This window comes from Melanerpes formicivorus, unplaced genomic scaffold (genome assembly GCF_026170545.1).
Source record: "Melanerpes formicivorus ecotype bairdi unplaced genomic scaffold, bMelFor1.0.p_v2 SCAF_2, whole genome shotgun sequence".
Lineage (NCBI taxonomy): Eukaryota > Metazoa > Chordata > Aves > Piciformes > Picidae > Melanerpes > Melanerpes formicivorus.
Genome location: NW_027142354.1, coordinates 36,952,775 through 36,973,266, shown reverse-complemented (window position 1 = coordinate 36,973,266; position 20,492 = coordinate 36,952,775). Strand labels below are relative to the sequence as shown.

General features: G+C 39.7%; 1 protein-coding gene across 6 annotated transcripts in view; it reads right to left on the bottom strand.

The window, feature by feature from the left end:
* Window positions 1-223: 223 nt before the first annotated feature.
* BIRC6 (baculoviral IAP repeat containing 6) overlaps window positions 224-20,492 on the bottom strand; it is a 177,499-nt gene continuing 157,230 nt past the window's right edge. For all 6 annotated transcript variants that reach the window (XM_068156495.1, XM_068156529.1, XM_068156539.1 and 3 more), the window contains 8 exons: window positions 15,705-15,850; window positions 14,864-14,974; window positions 13,470-13,687; window positions 12,367-12,528; window positions 9,694-9,771; window positions 5,240-5,428; window positions 2,248-2,382; window positions 224-906 (listed from right to left, as the gene is read on the bottom strand). In XM_068156495.1, coding sequence (XP_068012596.1) covers window positions 727-906; window positions 2,248-2,382; window positions 5,240-5,428; window positions 9,694-9,771; window positions 12,367-12,528; window positions 13,470-13,687; window positions 14,864-14,974; window positions 15,705-15,850 — 1,219 coding nt within the window. In that variant the 3' untranslated portion in view covers window positions 224-726. The remainder of the gene's footprint in view (window positions 907-2,247; window positions 2,383-5,239; window positions 5,429-9,693; window positions 9,772-12,366; window positions 12,529-13,469; window positions 13,688-14,863; window positions 14,975-15,704; window positions 15,851-20,492) is intronic.

Below are 20,492 nucleotides of genomic sequence, written 5' to 3'. Positions count from 1 at the left end.
ACTGTTAGTTTGCATAAAACAGCCAAAGATGAATTCAGAAGTCCAAATTTTGGCATGAGGTAAAACCATGTGCATTTATTTAGTCTGCATTTTAGAATTAGTAAGCATCACGTTAAAGATGTTGACTGTAATGAATTCAGTCATACAAGTGCAAGTCTTCAGCTAGAATGTATTTCATGGCAGTTTATTGTAAAAAATGTACCAGTAAATCATAAAAGAGGGATCATGTCCATTCAACGTTTATTGAAGTATACAGGAGGGTTTGTTTTAGAATCAAATATGAGCATGAATATGGCCAAACATAAAATCTATCAAATTCAGTGAAAATTTTCTGACTTTAAATAGGAGCTGTAAGAATGACCAATATATATTCTTTGTTACAACCGCCCTCACTCTACCAAGTAAAAAAAAATAATAAACATTCAGTAAACATTCTTTCCTAAGGTAGTTTCCCTTATATAGCAGTGATTTATCCATTTCATGTATACATAACTTTTTAAACATACCAATCAGTGGTTCTCACAATTGAAAAATAAAAGCACAAAAAGTTTACACTCTTGTACAGGTAAATAAAAGATCATCTTGAATTAAACTGTATATCCTTAAGGGCATAGTATAGTTTCAATTTCATTACCTATTACATAATTAGCTTCTTACATACAAATATTGACATATTTGGCTTGTGCTTCAAAGCCTTGTTTTCTAGAAAGTCCATGTCAATGCAACTCATAACTTGAAATCAGTAGGGATATCTTTACTGCTGCTGGGTTTAACCTGTTCGTGCAACATCGTCTCTTCTGCACTTGTTGTGGCACTGCATTTTTCTGTGGAGTCGTCGGTGTCTGGATCCAGTCCCTCAGGACAGGGAAGCTTTAGGAGTTCTTCCCGCAGCTGAGCTGTGTGACGCTGGATATACAAAAAGAGGTCAGTGTGGAAGACCACAGCTGAAACAACACTTTTCACAATGTTAGACAACATAAGGCAAAAAAAGTATTAAGTAGAGAAGACATAAATGTATTGCTTCAATGACCGAAGGAACTCCCCTCTATATTTAAGGATTGGCACTTTCCTTGTAGTGACTTGTAGAGGAGCAGCTGAGGGAGCTGGGCTTGTTTAGCCTGGAGAAGAGGAGGCTCAGGGGAGACCTTATTGCTCTCTACAACTACCTGAAGAGTGGTTGTAGCCAGGTGGGGGTTGGCCTCTTCTCCCAGGCAACCAGCACCAGAACAAGAGGACACAGTCTCAAGCTGCACAGGGGGAAGTTTAGGCTTGATCTTGGTAAGAAGTTCTTCACAGAAAGAGTGATTTGCCATTGGAATGGACTGCCCAGGGAGTTGGTGGAGTCACCATCACTGGAGGTGTTTAGGAAAAGACTGGATGAGGCACATAGTGCCATGGTCTAATTGTTAAGTTAGGGTTGGGTGATCGGTTGGACTTGATCTTGGAGGTCACTGGCAACCTGGCTGATTCTGTGAATTATGAGCAAGCACTGCTACAGGCAAATTAAAGACAGTGAACAGAACTGCAACAAATAAGTGCATCAGCCTAAATGCTGCACTGTTTGTCTTGAGCTGTATTCTGTGATTACAGCAGAAAACAGGCTTGGACTAGGTAGGTCATACAATCAACATGTTAATTTTTAAGGAGTTCATGATGAGAGGTTACAGATACAGATATGCAGAGGTCTGTATATTGACTGCAGTATATAGTAACTAACAGTACCTTCATTTTGCTGACTAGCCACATGGAAAGCAGGCAAGGCTAGCAATAGAAAATGAAGCCTTTATTTATTTATTTCTCCTCAGGGGAAGGTGATACACATTATAAAATGGTTACAACTGTTATTAACAGTTAAGATAGTGTATAACTAATTGAATTGGGCCACAGTTCAATAACTGTGCTTCTTCATTCAAAAAGCTTGTTTTCTGGCAAGGAATTGGTTGCAGTACTTTAGCATAATTCTCCACCCACCTTGAGAGAGAAAAAACCTACTGCATCTTATGTAACTACATACAGGAAAATAAGCAGGGCAGGTGCTAAAGGAAAGTCTAACTTGAAGGAAAAAAATCCTACTGAGGAAGTGAAACTTTGCTTCTTGACAATTAGGAACCTTAGGTTTGTTTACATGTTTTAAAGTTGCTGGGGTATTCTGTTACCGTTATTATAAAAAACTCAGCTGCAGAGCAATTTAATTGCCATTTGTCATGTTTGGATTAAAGAATATATGATTATAAAAGCAAGTCTCACCTTTAGAGCTGCTGCATGATGGGACATAGTCCTGCCTACCCGTTTGTCACTGCTGTACTGCTGTATGTCTGCTATCCACTCCTCACACTGAGCCATGATCTCCACTCTTTTCAAGTAAAAGTGTTTGTGGATGACCTGCAAGAAAACATCCCAAACAAAAGAACAGTCTTCATCATTGCCCAAGAGCCATATACTTCCACCATACAAAATATGGAAGACTTTTTTTTCTTATATCCAGTTAGATGCATAAGGATGAAGGTAATTCAGCATTGCACCATGTTGGAGGCAATTTGTGGAACTTCTGTCCTTGGAGATTTCCATGACCCAGTTGGAAGAATCCTGAGGAGCCTGGTTGTTTTGAGGAGGTGGTTGGCCTGAACTTCTCTTCCAGTCACTATGAATTGGTGATAGCAGTGCAGCCTGCCCTTTCAGCATTCACTTGTGCTATCTGGGTGAAGGGTAAATTGAGTGCCGGAAATACAGTTCACACCAAGAAAAACAAAAAGGGAGAGTAGACTGTTGGACACATTATTCAGCCCAAAGATGATCTTAGTTATGTAGTATGCAGGCACTTTGTATGGACACTTATTTTTGCACAGGGGCAAGGTTACAGAGATACAATTACTACTGCTTCCACAGTTCTGTTTAAGTAAAGAAGTGTAGGCACGTCCTTCCCTGTCATTAACCACTTGCTGCCTCAAAAACAAGCAGAAACACTGCCACCACTGTGAGTATTGGAACGTAACACGCTTCTCTGAGAGAAGAAGGATTGTACCTGCTGCTATGGAGAAGATGCAACCACATTTACGTGTCCTAGGCAGAGGCACTACCACTGGGGACACTAGAATTCCCAGGCAATAGTTGTGAATTGCCCAGTTTGAGTAGAAACCAATATTTGGTAGCACAGTCATTTTGGTATTTCTGTACAGATTTGAGATTAAAAACATCCCAGCCAATCAACCCTCGAAGCTGTGAAGTGTTGGCTTTGTCTTAAACAGATTTCTAAAACTCTGCCTGCTTAATAAACAATAAAATCAAACACATTTCACTGAGCACAGAGAGTTCTTTGCACTATTGCAACATAATTGACAAAATCATCTTTCCCTCTAGGGGTCTGACAATACAGCTATCTGTCTAAAGAAAAACTCCATATTGAAAACATAATTGACTTTAGTTCTGGGCACATTCCTTATATCCATAATGGAGCTTGGAAGAACTCCCAAAGCCTGCAATTTGGATCTCCTGAGACTACCTGTCATTTAAGACACTGAAGGGAAGACAGCTCAGATTGGTGAAGTCAAAAGATCTTAGCTGAACAATATATATTTTCTTGCACCTCAGTTTTCAGGATGCCTTTGCATTTATGTTACTGAATGGTCACCACTGCTACATTTCCTGATGCAACCCTACAAAACCCTCTAGATTTCTTTACAATAAGCTAGCCTGAGAGAAGTGATCACATAGTCTGTACAAGAGATGCATCTTCATTTGGATGGGACCATGGACTGAATCTTGCTTGCTTCCAAAATTCTGCTATTGCATCAGAGAATAATGTCATGCTTTCCAGTGCAGTCTCCATTTTTTGATAGGTGAAGAAAGATACATGACACTTTACACCGTGACAGGGAATGTGTATTCAGAAAAGTTGAGAGGAGTTCTCATGGTGCACAAATTGATAAGGCACCGGGTAGGACTCCAAGGTTAAACTGCAATTTTAACTCCAAGGCAAACATAGCCTCAAACTGATCCTTACAGAAGCAGGCTACCAAAACTTTCAAATTTCTTCTCAGAATCTCGAGGATTTCATCACACTGTCCTCAAGACCTTAACTTCAGGGAAGAATTGAAAACTGTATCTTGGGAAATAAAGAAAACCTCAGTTACCTAAACCAGAACAGAATGACTTGGATGCAAAGCATTTAAGTGTTGGCCGTTCTCTTCTCCAGAGCATAATACTTGCCTGTTCACAGGTAACAAAAGGCAGATGAAAATGTTCAAGATACCTCTGCAAACTGCTGTCTACCTCTCAATGCTATTTTTCATTTGCATGTGTGCCTGTGGCTCAGTGTAGCTCAGCCCCAGCTACAAACCACGTTCAGAAAGGCAGTGGTTGTACTGTTTTCAACATCTGCTTCTTGGTAATGCTAAGTCATCTCTTCTCAGGAAATGACAATTCTTCCATTGAAGCACCACCACTTGGATGGATCATATTACTTTTCCTCCTGACAAGAGGCAGGATGTCAGCTTTTGTCATACAATTAGAACAAAAGCGAAGCTGCAGACTAAGCACAATATTGCTGAGCTACTTTTGTTTTATGATGCTATGAGTGAGTTAGTCTAGACTGTTTTCATAAATGTAAACAAATGTGATTTCTTTCAGATCAGTTTAAAGCAGTGTGAATGCATGAAGGTTACTTTTATCAGCATCGAGACAGTTGTTTCCAACAACAGTCAGTTTCTAGTTTAGCACAGATGCTTTCTGGATTCTTCCATAAATGATATTCAGGTTGGTGTTTTGTTTTCAAATCTTTATCCAATTTGCAATGGTTTGGTGTATCCAAAGTGCTTCCTAATATTTGTTTCAAATTCGTATTTCTTGGAAAGAATACTTCCTGTTAGCTATGCTAACAAACACCCAGTGCCCATTTGTAGGTAGGGATAAACAACAGTATTTACATGAGATGTAGAAGGTACCATCTGCTATTAAGAATAAGCCAAGGTGTATGAACTGTGTTTCAAACTGCACCAAGCCTCCTTGCAGGTCAGTTCCATTTTGTGTTCATTCCTCTTTCCCAGAAAAGAATCCCAGGAAGTTAGGAGCATCCTTATTCACTTCAGTTTCTAGAGCCAGTAGCCAGTTGCCCCAGGAAATAAAAAGGCAGCTAAAGCCATCGTCTTGTGCAACGCATGATGCTTCCAAATGTCTGCTTATTCTTAACACTCAAATAAAACAAATAATAATCAAGGTATTTACAGCATTTCACAAAACCTACCTCCTTAAAACATGGCAGTGGATTTCTGATTTGTTCAAGCATTGCCCACTTGACTGTTGCCTGTCGAATATTTCCATCATACTCTCTGGAGCTCTGGGTACCACTTGGAGTTCCTCGCGATCGTTCATAACCAGGTTCATTAAAATAGGGTTCTGCCACCAGTATTAGGGATTGGACAGATACTAACACCTGTTAAGCAATGAAACTAAGTATTAAAATTGTGCTACCCACTTGTTTTTACAAATACACATAGTTTTGCTTACCTTGTATGCAAAACAACTTCTATGGCAAAGTACTGGGCCCCTCAGTTTAGGAAGGATGCTGACTTGCTGGAACATGTCCAGAGAAGGGCAACGAAGTTGGTGAGGGGCTTGGAACACAAGCCCTATGAGGAGAGGCTGAGGGAGCTGGGGTTGCTTAGCCTGGAGAAGAGGATACTCAGGGGAGACCTTGTTGCTCTCTACAATTACCAGAAGGGAGGTTGTAGACAGGCAGAGGTTGGTCTCTTCTCCCAGGCAGCCAGTACCAGAACAAGAGGACACAGTCTCAAGCTGTGCCAGGGGAGGTTTAGGCTGGAGGTTAGGAAGAAATTCTACACAGAGAGAGTGATTGCCCATTGGAATGGGCTGCCTGAGGAGGTGGTGGAGTCACCATCATTGGAGGTGTTCAGGAGCCTTGATAGGGTGCTTGGTTGCATGGTTTAGTTGATCAGATGGTGTTGGATGCTAGGTTGGACACAATGATCTTGAAGGTCTCTTCCAACCTGGTTTACTCTATTCTATTCTACTGTCATGTGTAATAGAGGCTATGTGCAAGTAAGCAATGTCCATGCTTTCAAACCAAAACTGTCACTACCCGTAAAAACCATAATTCCTATGACTGCGTTCTATGACTGAGAAAATGAGAAATACAAGTTAAAAAAAATGACAAAAATACAAATTTAAGTAAATGTTTGAAGGAAGAGATGTCTCATTGCACCCTTCTGAGAAAGAAAGTATATTTATTTGTCAAGAACTCAGTCAAAATTCTTGAACTTCTCCCGTGGCTGAACATACTAAGTCTTCTAATTCTGAATTCAGTGGAAAAGGAATAACAGAAGTGAAATGCAAACCACTGAGTTCATCTTCATACTCTCCTGTTTTCTTTCAAGTGCATTACATTGATTTGGATACATTTTTAGCTCTTCAGTTATGGATTTTACATGTAACACTCCGAGTCACATGCCATTAAGACAAAACCTCAGAACTTCTCTTAAGATATGAGAGGGGAAAAGAAAAACCTCACCACTTTGCAGTACTGTATTAACAAAGAACCAGCTAATCAGTGAATAAAGAAATGGCATTTATCCCCCTTTCAATTATACTAAGTACATGTGGGAATAGATGCTTAAATACATACAAGGCATCTAAGTATAAGCCCAAATATTCCTAATGTAAACCAAAAAATTCAATAGCTATGCAGAGCTCATAGGAAACCAAATGTGTATGTTCACTATATTCATAATTGGATGGCTTGTTAATTTTCCCCATGTTGGAATGCTTGCCCCTGTCAGCTTGTTCTACTTAATCAAAACTATGTTATGTGCAAAAATATTCTTCTCTAAGTAAAAAAACCATAATTGACGTTATTTTTAACATTTTAAATGAAGGCTAAGTTTGTCTTACGTACTTAGGACCAACTGGAGCAAGAATTTTAGAGATGACAGTTCTGTGACACAAACCTAGTTTCAAATTGTAAAAAAAGAATTAAAAAAAGGTGATTTGAACACTGCCATTGTCTCAAACATTGTAAAATTGATTAGATGTTACATTGCAAAGAATGTTATTGCCAGCACTTGGCATACTTTGGTGCAAGACATTCACTGCATTAGATTCAAAACTTCAGGACAGCTGTTTCTGGAACTGACTCCCCTCCCAGCCTAGATACAATTTAAAGCTTGGAGCCATCTCCTAATTTAGCAGTCCAGTTTGTGAAGACAACTGTCTTGTTGGGAAAAGCTGAACACACAACTGACATCAGATAGAAACCATGGCAGTAACAATTCAAGACTTTGGGTCATACTCTTAATTAAGAGTTTCCTGTGTAGCAGTGCCAGCACAGAAGTGTTCCAGCTTCCCACACTCTCTGCAGTGTGTACTCACTCCATATCAAACCAGTAACCTCTCATCAAGAATTACTTGGAAGTTGCAGGTTAATCTCACCTCACAGAGATGCACCCATATTCCTTTTGGTGCCATGACACTTTCTGTTTCTAGTTGTGTAGTTGTGCTTTAACCACTGCATGGAAGTGCAACCTAGGGCAACTAAGTCTTTATCCTGATGGATAGGGCAGTGGGAAATGTGAAGCAGCATCCCCCACCTGTTGGGCTGAGAAAGAAAACTAAGCAAGTATTTGTTTCTTGGGCAGGTGCTCAAGCTAGGTACTGTTACGTGTGTGCCATCACCTCCTCTCCAGTGCCTGCCATGCTCTGAACTAGAAGCAGCCATGGCTATTTTGTATTAAACAAAAATCAAAACACTACATAAGGAACCACAACTTCAATCTTGAAATCATCATTGTCTCTTGAAAGGAAAGGGAATGTTATTATCCCAAGGAAACTCCAGGAATGGAAATTCCAGTTTCTCTTGGGACACCTATCCTAGCATTTGATCACCCTCATAGTGAAACAGTTCTTCCTAGTATTTAATCAAAATTTTCTATTTCCCATCTTGTGCAGTTGGTACTTGTCCTAGTGCTCTGCATCTTTAAGAGGTGTCTCACTCCACCTTCTTTGTACCTTCATCAAAACAGCATCAAGATCTCTTTGCCGTTGGACCAGCCAGTTTTTTACCTGTTCATAATCCACATCTCATCAATTTGGCTACAGGAGTACTAAGAGAGACTGAATCTTGATGAAGTCAAAGTAAACTACATCCACTGCTCTCCCTCTATGCAGTGCCAATCACCTCACTGTAGAAGGCATGCAGGCTATACAGGCACTATTCTCCCCCAGTAAATCCATGCTGGCTATTTGCAGTCTTTATCTTATCTTTCCTGTACTTGAAAGGAGCTTCCAGATTTGCTCTACCATCTTCCCAAGGACTTGGGTGTTGCTGACCAGCCTGCAGTTGACCCCCAGACCCTCCTTCTTGCCTGTCTAGAAGCAAGATTTGCCAGTAAGCTCCCTTGATTGTTCTGACCTTTCAAGGACAAGAGCTAGTGGCTTTGCAGTGACATTGTCTGGCTCCCTCAGCACTCCTCTATGCATGAGACTTGGTTCTATGAACCAGTGGGTCAAATCAGCCCAAATAATCTTTCCTCTACTGTGGGTAACTCCTTTTCTCACCAACCTACCTACTGAGGGCTCAGGACCATGGAAAGCAAACCTCACCTCTAAAGAATGAGGCAGAGATGACCTCTGGATTTTCCATGTCCTTGCCAGTTGAGCAGCAAGAAAGCCTAAGGCCAATGCATTATTTTGCTGCTAAACCCTCTTCTAAGTAGCCTTTCTTATTCCTCTTTATATCCTTGGTCATTTTCAACACCAACCTAACTTTGGTTTTCTTCATTTCTCTCCTGAGTGCTTGGCCCAAGTCTTTATTTCTTATGAAAAGCCCATCCCCTTCTTGCAGTTCCGCTTAGGCAGGAGTTCTTTGTTCACCCAGGCTGGCTTTCTATACACTCTTGATTGACTTATACACACTGGAATAGACCATTCCTGAACATTCTGGAGACTGATCAACCAGCCCCGAGGCCAGTTCTTGAACAAGCTGAAATCTGTCCTGCTGAAGGCCAGAACTGAAGATCTACTATGGTGAAATGAACCGCACAGTCTTTCAGGATTTAGAACAGAAGTGTACCTTGTGCTGTGCAATAATTATTCCAAGGAATGAATAAATTCAGAAAATGCCATAGGCAATAAGCTATTGCAAGCTTTACTTTTATTTTACATGCTTATTAGTCAGTGCATTTCTATGATGTAAAGCTGAAATTTGTAACAGCTGTATGTCCCAATAAATTCCAGCCTAATCTAATCCTAATTGTAGGTATGCTGTGTTCCGTAACACTTTACCTCCCTTCAGGTTTATTCCCCCATTCAGCTACTTTAGAGGAGTAGCTTTACAGTTGGCAGTAGTGTACTGCACTTCCTCATTTCTCATAATGTGGAGCCTACTCTGTGAGAGAGAGTTCAAGTCCAAGCAGTGCAGGAATGCACACAGGAACACACAGGAACAGCCACTCTTCAAGACAAGATTGGTAGAAATATTGTTGGAAAGAGCACTCTAAAGAACTTGTCTGCTTTAGGGTATTTCTTTTCTTGTGTTCCAATGATGCTTTCTGGACATTTACCTTACTTACATTACCTGAGAAAGAAAATTCTAGTTTTAAAGCCCTAGAACAAGAATCCTTCAGATCAACAGATTACTCAGTAGTCCTAAATTACATCTACTGAAAAGAAAGAAGAAATGCTCACCTGCAAAAAGCTTGATGTTTGGGGATTCCATTTCTCTTCTGGCCTCCCATGCCATGTGTTAAGTATGCTTAAACATACCTGGAAAGGTGATAATGCCACAGACAAACATTATGATGACATTTTTCTGTTTGGCCAGATGCTAACATTATATGCAAACTTTTCCATTTTCACAGGCTTCTGTACAACAGCATTCTAAAAGGCAAATTTGTTTCCCAGGAAAGTAATTTGAAACAAAAGCAGCTAAATCTAACGTGGGTAAGTGTATTAATAAATGAACAAGGCAAGGCTGATTACTTTTTACCATGGAAAACCTGCAGGTTCTAGTGGCTCCAAAAAAAATAATAAAAGAATTATGAATCTGACTCTTTCCTCTTTAAATACTGTTCTAATGCTTCCTTTCGTAGTTTTTAAGGTCATCACTGCTTAAGCACATGAAAGATGGTTTCTGTCTCACAGACTATCCAGGAACTGAAAATATTTCTTAACTTATATGACTGATCTGGACTTTATGCAGAGTTCTTGAACCATATCACAAAATAAAGTAATCAGTTAGGGAACACGGAGAGGCAAAATAAACAGGAGAAAACTAGAGGTGAATGTTTGCCAAGACTTAATGGTAGGCAAAGAACAAAGGAGATGAGGTCACCAGTATAAATTACATTCTGCAGCCATGCTGCTGGGTAAAATACTGTCTGGGTTGTCAGGCCTAAACTGTGGTGGTGAATGAGTTAAATTCACTTGGTGACTGGTCACAAATGGTGTTCCTCATGGTGCAGTACTGGGACCAGTTCAGTATCTTCATCAATCATCTGAATGAGGGGACTGAGTGCACCTTCAGTAAGTTTGCAAATGACACTAAGCTGGGAGAGGGAGTGTTGATCTGCTTGAGAGTAAGAAGGCTCTGCAAAGGGACCTGGACAAGCTGGATCAATGGGCTGAGGCCAGTTGTATGAGATTCAACTAGCCCAACTGCTGGGTCCTGCATTTGGGTCACAACCACCCTATGCAATGCTACAGGCTTGGGGAAATGCAGCTGAAAACTGCCCAGCAGAAAATGACCTGGGTGTGCTGGTTCACAACCATCTGAAAATGAGCCAGCAGTGTGCTCAGGAGGCCAAGAAAGCCAAGAGCATCCTGGCCTGTATCAGGAATAGTGTGGTCAGAAGGACTAAGGAAGCAATTGTGCCCCTGTATTTGGCACTGATGAAGCCATACTTCAAATACTGTGTTCAGTTTTGGGGTCCTCACTACAAGAAAGACATTGAGGTCCTGGAGTGGGTTCAGAGAAGGGCAATGAAACTGGTGAAGGGTCTGGAGAACAGGTCTTACTAGGAGTACTTGAAGGAACTGGGGTTGTTTAGTTTGGAGAAAAGGAGGTTGAAGGGAGACCTCATTGCTCTCTACAACTACCAGCAAGGAGGTTTTACTGAAGTGGGTGTTGGTCTCTTCTCCACAGTAACAAGGGATAAGATAGGAAATGGCCTCAAGTTGCACCAAGGGAAGTTTAGGTTGGATATTAGAAGTGACTTCTTTACTGAAATGGTTATCAACCACTGGAACATGTTCCCCACAGAAGTGGTTGGAACCCCCATTCCTCAAAGCCTTCAGAAGATATACAGATGTGGTGCTAAGGGACATGGTTTAGGACCAGCTTTGGCAGAGTTAGATAATGGTTGGACTTTATGGTCTTTTCCAACCAATACATTCGATGATTCTGGGATTCTATGAGAAAAAACCTCCATGTCTAGTACTGGAAAGGAGTATTATTATAGCTTGTGCAAACAGAGAGTACAGGGAACCCATGAATGACATGGGAATAAGGGAAAAACACTAACTTATGGATGAAGTGTTTACACCACATGAAAAAGCTGAAGGACTACCACAGTGCTATACCTAAAGCCATTTAGTGGGCGGAAATACACACATGGCCACGTCTGTAGCTTTGGAGAGAACTTCATATGTGCAGATTTTTAATGTAAGTTGCATCTCCCTGATATGTGCTTGACTTCTCCTTATCTTTTTGGTGCCTTTAGAATGAGCCACAACACGCCAAGTACATGGGGGAAGGAAAGGGGAAAGCGTGTTTAATTTTTATGATTATTTCCAAAAGCTTTACTGTGGTTTTTTTCCCTCTTGAGAAAAATGTCATGAAGTCCATAATTCACAATTACATTTTTTAAAATAAACAATACAGAGGCTGAGGAAAGTCTTTATCTTCCCTCAAGAAAAAGACCTTTTGCATGGAAAAATAAAAGATAGGTCACTTGGCAAAAAGATTCACTTGCAGCTAATATTAAGCACACTTTGTCCGTGGAAATGATCCTGAGTATTTCAGCCAGCCAAAATAAATTTCTGCCTGGTTTATTTAGCTAAGGTGGAAAAGAACATTTTTCTAGGTCAAAATTACTTGCTTTTTTGGTCCAATCCAGCTCACAAAGGCTCAGGAAAAAAAAAAAAAAAAAAAGAAAAAGAAAAAGAAAAAAATATCACCAAGATGATTCAGGAAGGAGATTTGAAACTGTCCAATTACTCATCCTTTGAGTTTGAAGGCCAGTTTTAATCAAACAGCTTCCTCCAGTACACAGGAGCAGCTGATCATTTGATTGCAAAGGAGAAAGTTTCATCCATTTCACTTCCTTGTGACACCTATACACAACAATAAAGCTGACCTACCTTGCCATCATTGTAGAGGTTTGGATTAAATCTCACGCTGTGGCCTCCAGTTGTTTCCAGATTCACAAGTGGAGGGGAATTAGGATAGTCTTGTGGAAAATATACATCAAATTCAAAGCAACCATTTGCATAAGGAGTGTCTGCAGGACCAGTAATGAGAACCTACCATTGTGGGGACAAAAACCAAACCAACAAACAAACAAAAAGGAAAACCAAAAAACCACAAGTTAAAAAAACCCCAAAACATTATATTTGCTACACAATTGAGATTTTATGTTGTGTGAACCACTTTATTTCCACGTGCTGCTTATCAAAAATACCATTAGACATCATAATCATACACAAGCTGTCAGTTTGTTCATTTTGATACTGTGGGCAAATGAAGCCTTCTGCTAATGTTCATTTTTCCAGATTACAAATGGAAAGCAAAACAGGAGGAGCTAAAACTCTACACGCTGCTGGACACTATCAATAGAATTTTTTCTTCAAACTTTAGGCCCAGAGATACTGAATGCACTTCTCCGTTAACTACTGCTTTTAATCGACTGAAATGGTCCTATTCAATGGTCCTACTCTTTGACCACGATGGAGTACTGAAATAAAACTTTTTGGTTCAGAATGAAATGAAGAATTAACCCTGTTCTGTGAAGTGTCCCTGGTTAACAGAGCGCTCCCGCGGTAGATGGACTCACCGTGCCTTTCACCAGGGAGGATCAGACTAGACTGGTCTGGTATGGTCTATTCTATTCCTTACCTAAAGTTTGGATAGCAAGTCAAGTTCACATGAAATACTTCTGTTTTTTTTCTTAAGATTCAAGGCACATTCTTAAACATTTATATGCCAAGGTGAAAGAATAGAATAGGATTAACCAGGCTGGAAGAGACCTTTGAGATCATCAAGTCCAACCTATCATCCAACACCATCTAATCAACTAAACCATGGCAACAAGTGCCCCATCCAGTCTCTTCCTAAACACCTCCGGTGATGGTGACTCCACCACCTCCCTGGGCAGCTCATTCCATGGCCCATCACTCTTTCCATGAAGAACTTCTTCCTAACACCCAGCCTAAATAAGGAAATAAAAATAACTTTGCTGCTTTACCTTCATAATGTCAAGCCGCTCCTCATCACAACGTACAAACACACTGGATGAGGATGAGAGAGGCAGTGAGGTTGAAAGAGTCACAGCTTCTTGAGCAAGACGGCGGGCTCTGGCAGCACTGTTGGCATCGCTTGCATTTTTCACCTGAGACATGTAGTGGTAATTTACTTTAAAAACCAATTTTCCGTCATCATCTTCAGAAACCATTTCAAATGTATCTAGAAGAGAGGAAAATTTAAATGCATCAGGAAGACACTGAAGAAAACCATGGCTAAGTCCTGCACAAAGACTGGGTATTTAACTTGGGGATTTATTGTCTGTTACATTAATTAAAAAAACAATGTATTTTGTGAGTCAAGAGTGATCACAGAAAACAAAACATCAGAGTCTTGGGCTGCATTAATTTCTGCAGCAAATTTACAAGCTTTCATATCCCAACTTGTCAAATATACACCATTTCTGCTTTGGAAAGCTAGCAGCTACTCCAGTAATGTAATGAATGATACTCATGAATACATAATGCTGCTAATGAAGGAATTGGTGTGAAGCAGAGTGCCAGCTGTATTTACTCGTGTGGTGGCTGCGGTGTTATTAAAAGATCATAAAAAAATTACAGCGACATGAGTTTTCTTTAATCACTCACTGTGCACAATCTACAGCACGGCTGCCAGGGTGAAAAGCTGCCACTACAAACTTCCCTACCTCCTAATACTTGGCATACACTCCACAAACATTTGTGAGGAAAATCCCTTACAAATACAACACTAAAAGTATGTGACTGAAAATGCTGTCACTGCAACTCAGAAAATACTTCTTAGAACGTGTTTTTGCAATGATTTTACAGCTCTTTTTGGATGAGATACTATTTGTCCTTCGAGAATGTTCTGATTATGGCCAAAATAAGCACTGAGTCCCACGCTTTTTCCAATGCAATATATTGCACTCCATGAGAGGACATATGAAGCTTACTACTATTACATTCTAAAACCCACATTTTGAGCAGAATTTTATTCCATTTAAAAAAATAAAGCTGCATTAAAGAAGATGCACACTGTCATATATGAGCATCAAAATAATCTACTAACATTTCAATGTAATTTGTGGCCTGAAGGATTCACAAATCATTGCTAGAATGAAAACACAAACACCATCATTAAATTCCTTTGGTCCCTTGAATTCATCAAATACATGCTTAAAGTATTTCTTAGTAGTTCAAATAGTGCATAGGTTGGAAACCTGAAAATACAGGCTTCTGTAGTTCTATATGTATGAAAAGCACCAGTGGTCACGTGTAAAAAAGTTGGTAACTTTCAAAAATAATTAGGGATTCTGTTCATCACATTACTTATTTCTTCAGTATTTGCTTTTCAAACCCACAAAAAAAATCAACCTACCAAACTGGAGTTTTTTCATGACTGCCACATACTTTTCTTCAAGAGACCGTAAAACAGACAAAGGCTTGGGCTTCACAGCAGCCTTTTTGGAGTATTCAGCCATCTTCTTTTCTGTTATATAGAACATGATGATTGCAGTTAACCATGTAATTTTGAGACAAGTACAACAAGCATTTGGGGATTTTTGACTTTAAATGGTTACATTGTTTGGAGAGGAGTCTCAAAACTCAGATCACTCTCAACACAAATCTGGTTCTCTCACTACCATTTCATTACCTGAACTGCTCGAAGTAAATAAAGGGCATAGTCTCAGCTCAGAACTAATTCAGGTCTACTGCTGCTATGAATAATCTGTTACTGCTGCTTCTGCTTCATTCATTTTTTTTTAATTTAAAATAAGAAGTTTGACATACGCTCGTGTGAATAGACACTCACACATCTATTCCTCATATGCTCTCCAAAAGCAGGAGCTGATTATACACGGCTTTTTAAAATCCACTCCCCTTATGAAGCTACCTAACCATTATTTTTCTTTACTAGACAACCAGATGGTCCTTTGAATGTCTACAGGTTCAGTCCCCGAAGGACTGAAAAAAAAAGGAGCTACATACTTATGCTGAAAGTAGCAAGATGTACTCCAGCATACTGGAGTTATTCTGTTTCCCGATAGAAATTTTTAAGACAACAACAAGGGTCCAACCACCTTTGAAAATGTAATCAGTACTTGGGGGGCAGGAGGGAAGTAGTTTGTCTTTCCTTTAAGCTAATTTATAAGTTACCTGTTAATTAATATATTCCAAACAAGCACCACACAGCATTTATAAAATTATTTCTATTTTACCTTGGTTTGCTTGGCGCAAACTGGTGGTAGCAGCATAAACTATCTCTGCAGTCTTTTGGATGTCTGGTACCAAAAGTGTCAGTCCCTCCGGTTCTTGGTCAGAAGTATCTGGTTTTACTCCTGCTTTAGCTTTGTCTTTCTTAGACCTGTTTTGGTGGGAAAAAACGAAAGATACAGCATGGGGGATATTTTTCAACCAGTCACAGTATCACAGTATCACTAAGGTTGGAAGAGACCTCAAAGATGATTGAGTCCAACCTGTCACCCACCACAGACCTCATGACTAGGCCATGGCACCAAGTGCCACCTCCAATCCCCTCTTGAACACCTCCAATGATGGTGACTCCACCACCTCCCCGGGCAGCACATTCCAATGGGCAATCACTCTTTGTAGAACTTCTTCCTAACATCCAGCCTAAACCTCCCCTGGTGCAGCTTGAGACTGTGTTCAGGTTATGTTAACTCAATCTGTACTAATATATATATATATAAAACTGCTGAAATTATGAACATGGTATTTGATAACATTTAACCTAAATGTGCATAGTTAAAAGCTTCCATGTTTTATGAGCTAGCATAAATGTACATAGCTATTTTGTAATTGATTTATTGCAGTTTGTGTGGGTTTTTTTTTGTTGTTGTTGGTTTCGTTGTTTTTTACAGCACTTTTTCATTTTAAGACCCAAACAATTTCAACGGTCAAGAAGCACTGGTTTTCTCTTGGCCACTACCATACCTACAATCAAACCAGAAAGCTACCTAGACATGAGAAATGAGCTATTTAATGCTTTGATGTCCTAAACATTTTAGCAGTTACTATGCACTATATCCTTTCTGTATTTTAATCTAGACTGAAATCATGCATAGAGAATGAGTCTCTAAATTATTCAGCAGAGGTGATTACATTAATACCAAAAGTCTTTGCGCTGTACTTAATCAAATGAGAGTAGCCCTAGAGCACATTAATAACAAAATCTGTTACTGCAGTGTGGTACATTGTCCCTGTTCCAGACTGACTCCAAAAGGATGTTAGCCCATTGTGCATTTCAAGCGATCCTGAGTTTTCAGGGGCTCCGAGTGAGAAGAAAAGCAGAGTCAAATGGTGTCATTCAGCATTTAAGGAACAGTGTAAGACAAAGAAGCAGCAGCTGCTTCTCCTATTCATACTTTACAAAATCCTCATGACTGCCTTTTACCTGGTGGAAATTTAGGCCAATATTTTAAAATCATCTATTGAGGTGGTTCACTAAACCTCAGCAATAACCTGTTCTGTTTTGCATGGGTTAGTTGATTAGGTGGTGTTGGATGATGGGTTGGACGCGATGATCTTGAAGGTCTCTTCCAACCTGGTTTATTCTATTCTAACATCACAGCCACGCTCCCAGTAACCAGCCTTAAGAAAGGTATACAGATTAAGAACTGCTTGCTGTTGATGTACAATTCTTAAGCTGCTTGCTAAAAAACCCTTAGAGAATTTTTAGCTAAAATAAAATGTCAGTGGGCTTACTCAAGATAAAGATATATAAAAACAATAAAAATCAAACTAGGTACTGAAGGTACTGAAATGATATTAAGTCTTACAAATTGATTTTCAAGGTAGTCACCTTGCAAGTCTTTCATCTTCCACATGGATTTAGGATTTTTTTTTCAATAATAGTAAAAAAAACGAAAACAAAATTGAAGCATTGGCCTCACCAGACAAAATGCATAACCACATGCTTAAAACCTCCTACAGACATACTGAGTTACTGACAGTCAACTACCTAAGCACATAAGGAATATCACAGAATGGTTTAGGTTGCAATGGACCTTGAAGTTCATCTAGTTCCCCCTTCTACTGTAGGCAGGGACACTTAGAATAGAATAAACCAGGTCAGAGGAGACCTTCGAGATCATCGTGTCCAACCTATCATCCAACACCATCCAATCAACTAACCCATGCAACCAAGCACCCTATCAAGTCTCCTCCTGAACACCTCCAGTGATGGTGACTCCATCACCTCCCCGGGCAGCCCATTCCAATGGGCAATCACTCTCTGTGTGAAAAATTTCTTCCTAACATCCAGTCTGAACCTCCCCTGGCACAGCTTGAGACTGTGTCCTCTTGTTCTGGTGCTGGCTGCCTGGGAGAATAGACCAGCCACCCACCTGTCTACAGCCTCCCTTCAGGTAGTTGTAGAGAGCAACAAGGTCTCCCCTGAGCCTCCTCTTGTCCAGGCTAAGCAACCCCAGCTCCCTCAGCCTCTCCTCATAGGGCTTGTGTTCCAAACTCCTCATCAACTTTGTTGCCCTTCTCTGGACACGTTCCAGCAAGTCAACATCTTTCCTAAACTAAGTCTCACCACCCTCAATCTCAATTTATCTTCAAGTTTGAAGCCATTACTTCCCTCCCCCCTTCCTGTATCTACATGCCTTTGCAACCAGGAACTAGTTGGAGCAGTAGGAAAATGAGACATCTACTGAAATGCAAATTCCCAGTACCGATTTCCTCTTGCTGTCCAGAGCTGTTAACGGTTCAGTACTTCTGAACTATCAGAAGAGAATGTATTTTCTTACTGTCTCTTTTAGCATCATTATGATGGTTCTGCCCACTGCAATAGAGTTGAACAGACAAATGCCCCTCTGCTCAGAACAAACATTTTAAATAATTTGCAGAACAGCTCTATCCTGTCACCTGTAGTTACCTGGAGTCTGTGTGTTGTTTACACTACCAAGTTGCTTAAATTCTGAGTCAGGGCAAAACTGTGTAAAAGCACTTTAGAAAGGAAAGTGCAGGAATGATTCTGCCTCTGACACAAAAATAACCCAGGTCTCAGAGTTGACCTTGATTCTGCCTAATCAGTGATTTCTGTCAGTTTTAGGGAGAATAAGCTAGCTGTCATCACAGAACTCCAAAATCAGACATACTACTTTGTCAACATTTAGTTTCCTGACAAGTCACAATCTAATGGTTAGGGTAAAGAGAATATTTTCATCCCCTCTTTTGGGGGAAAAAATAATCCAATTGGTATTGCCATAACTTTCAAGACTACTATTAATGAGGACCTCAATTTTTTCCTCTCTCATTTTGTCTTCCTACATTTATGTTGATTCTTTTGCTGTCAGAATATTAACTTACTGCACGTAGTCCTCCACAGCTCCTAAAATGTCTGCTACATTATCTTATTCTCTGCACATTCAGTGTTACACACAAATGTTTGGAATTATTTAACAATACTGTACAGTTTCTCAGTTAATTTACAAACAACATATGGTAAATCAAGTAATTCCCTAGACTCTAGATGGGGAAATCTGTCAAAAGTTTCCCAGTGGTTTGTGCTTTCACATTCATTATGATTTTTGAAGTTCACAGAGTTTTGTCATCACTTGCCACCTGAGACTTCACTGCAGACAGAAGTTATTACACTCAATTTTATATTTCTTCTACATTAGAGGACTGCAGCAGCACTTTCTAAAACCATATCCTTAAAAAGGTAATTTTTCATGATTATTAAATAAATGCTATTAAAAAAACAATATCCAAAATTAAAATCTCACATGAAAGTTCTCTGGAACTAAAAGTGGAGGTGGGAAGCTGGTCCACACACCCATCTCCCTAATGGAATAACATTATCTAGGAAATCTCTAGTTTCCTAAACTATATGGTATAAAAGGGGTGACATACAAATACAACTCAAAGCCTTGTGAAAAAGTTAAATGGATTTTGCACGTCAGCAATGCACTGGTGGATCTTATAACACGAAGAGTAAACAAAGGTTATGGTCGCTTACAGCCTTTGTAGGCCTGCTGTGGCCTCCTATTATGGATTCCAAGTAATAAGTATCAGGCTTCTATACATTCAGTCTAGAGACAGGCACCAGGATTTTCAGGACACTGCAAACATTACTCCCAGGACAAAACTACAGCATTACTGAGGATGATGTTTTGGTGGTCATGAACCTATTTCTTAGTGAAACATGTGGTATTATTTTGTGTGTGACCTGGTGCCCATTTAACCATATATAAGCACACATAACATGGGCAAAGCAAATTATTAGTTGAGAAAATGTCATCCTCCCTTCTTGGTGTCATCTCCACCACAGTGAGCTCTCCCTAAGCTGTGTGGGACTCGTGTTTTAGAGGGACAAATAGCTCAGGAGAGGGAGATGCTGGGAGTTAAAAGTCTCTCCTCAAAAATACACAAATGGGGAGATGAAATACCAAAATCACAGAATGTTAGGGGATAGAAGGCACCTCCAGAGAGAAAGTAATTAAGTAATAAAGCCAGTAAGATTCGTTTGCTTCTTCCCTGCACTCTATTCGCCTACATATAGATTTATGTATGCAGATAAACTTACAGTGTAATCAGACTCCTGAGCTCCAATTGTACTTTTTCAATGGGAATCTGAAGAAATTTTAGGACCAATAATGCTCATGAATAAACAACTATGGTCAAACATATAACTGTATGAATATGCTGCTCTACATTTTCTCTATTTTTAGCAAGCATCTAAATGTCTGCATTACACTGTACATTTCTTTCTGCCAATACTCTGCCTTTGAAGCAAAATTTAATGCAGTTATTTAACACAGGCCAAACCTTTATCTAAAGGTTACATTTTTCAGAGTGAAGGAGGAGCTAAATATTTAATTTAGACTTAGAAACTCCCCCATACTGTTTTTCTGCCATTGAAGAAAAAGCAGATAAAATCATGTCAGCTCATATTTAAAGGGATGACAGTTACTAATGTATTTTCTAGAAGAGACAGCAGTGTACATGCTAATAATTTAAGCCATTAATTTAGCTTG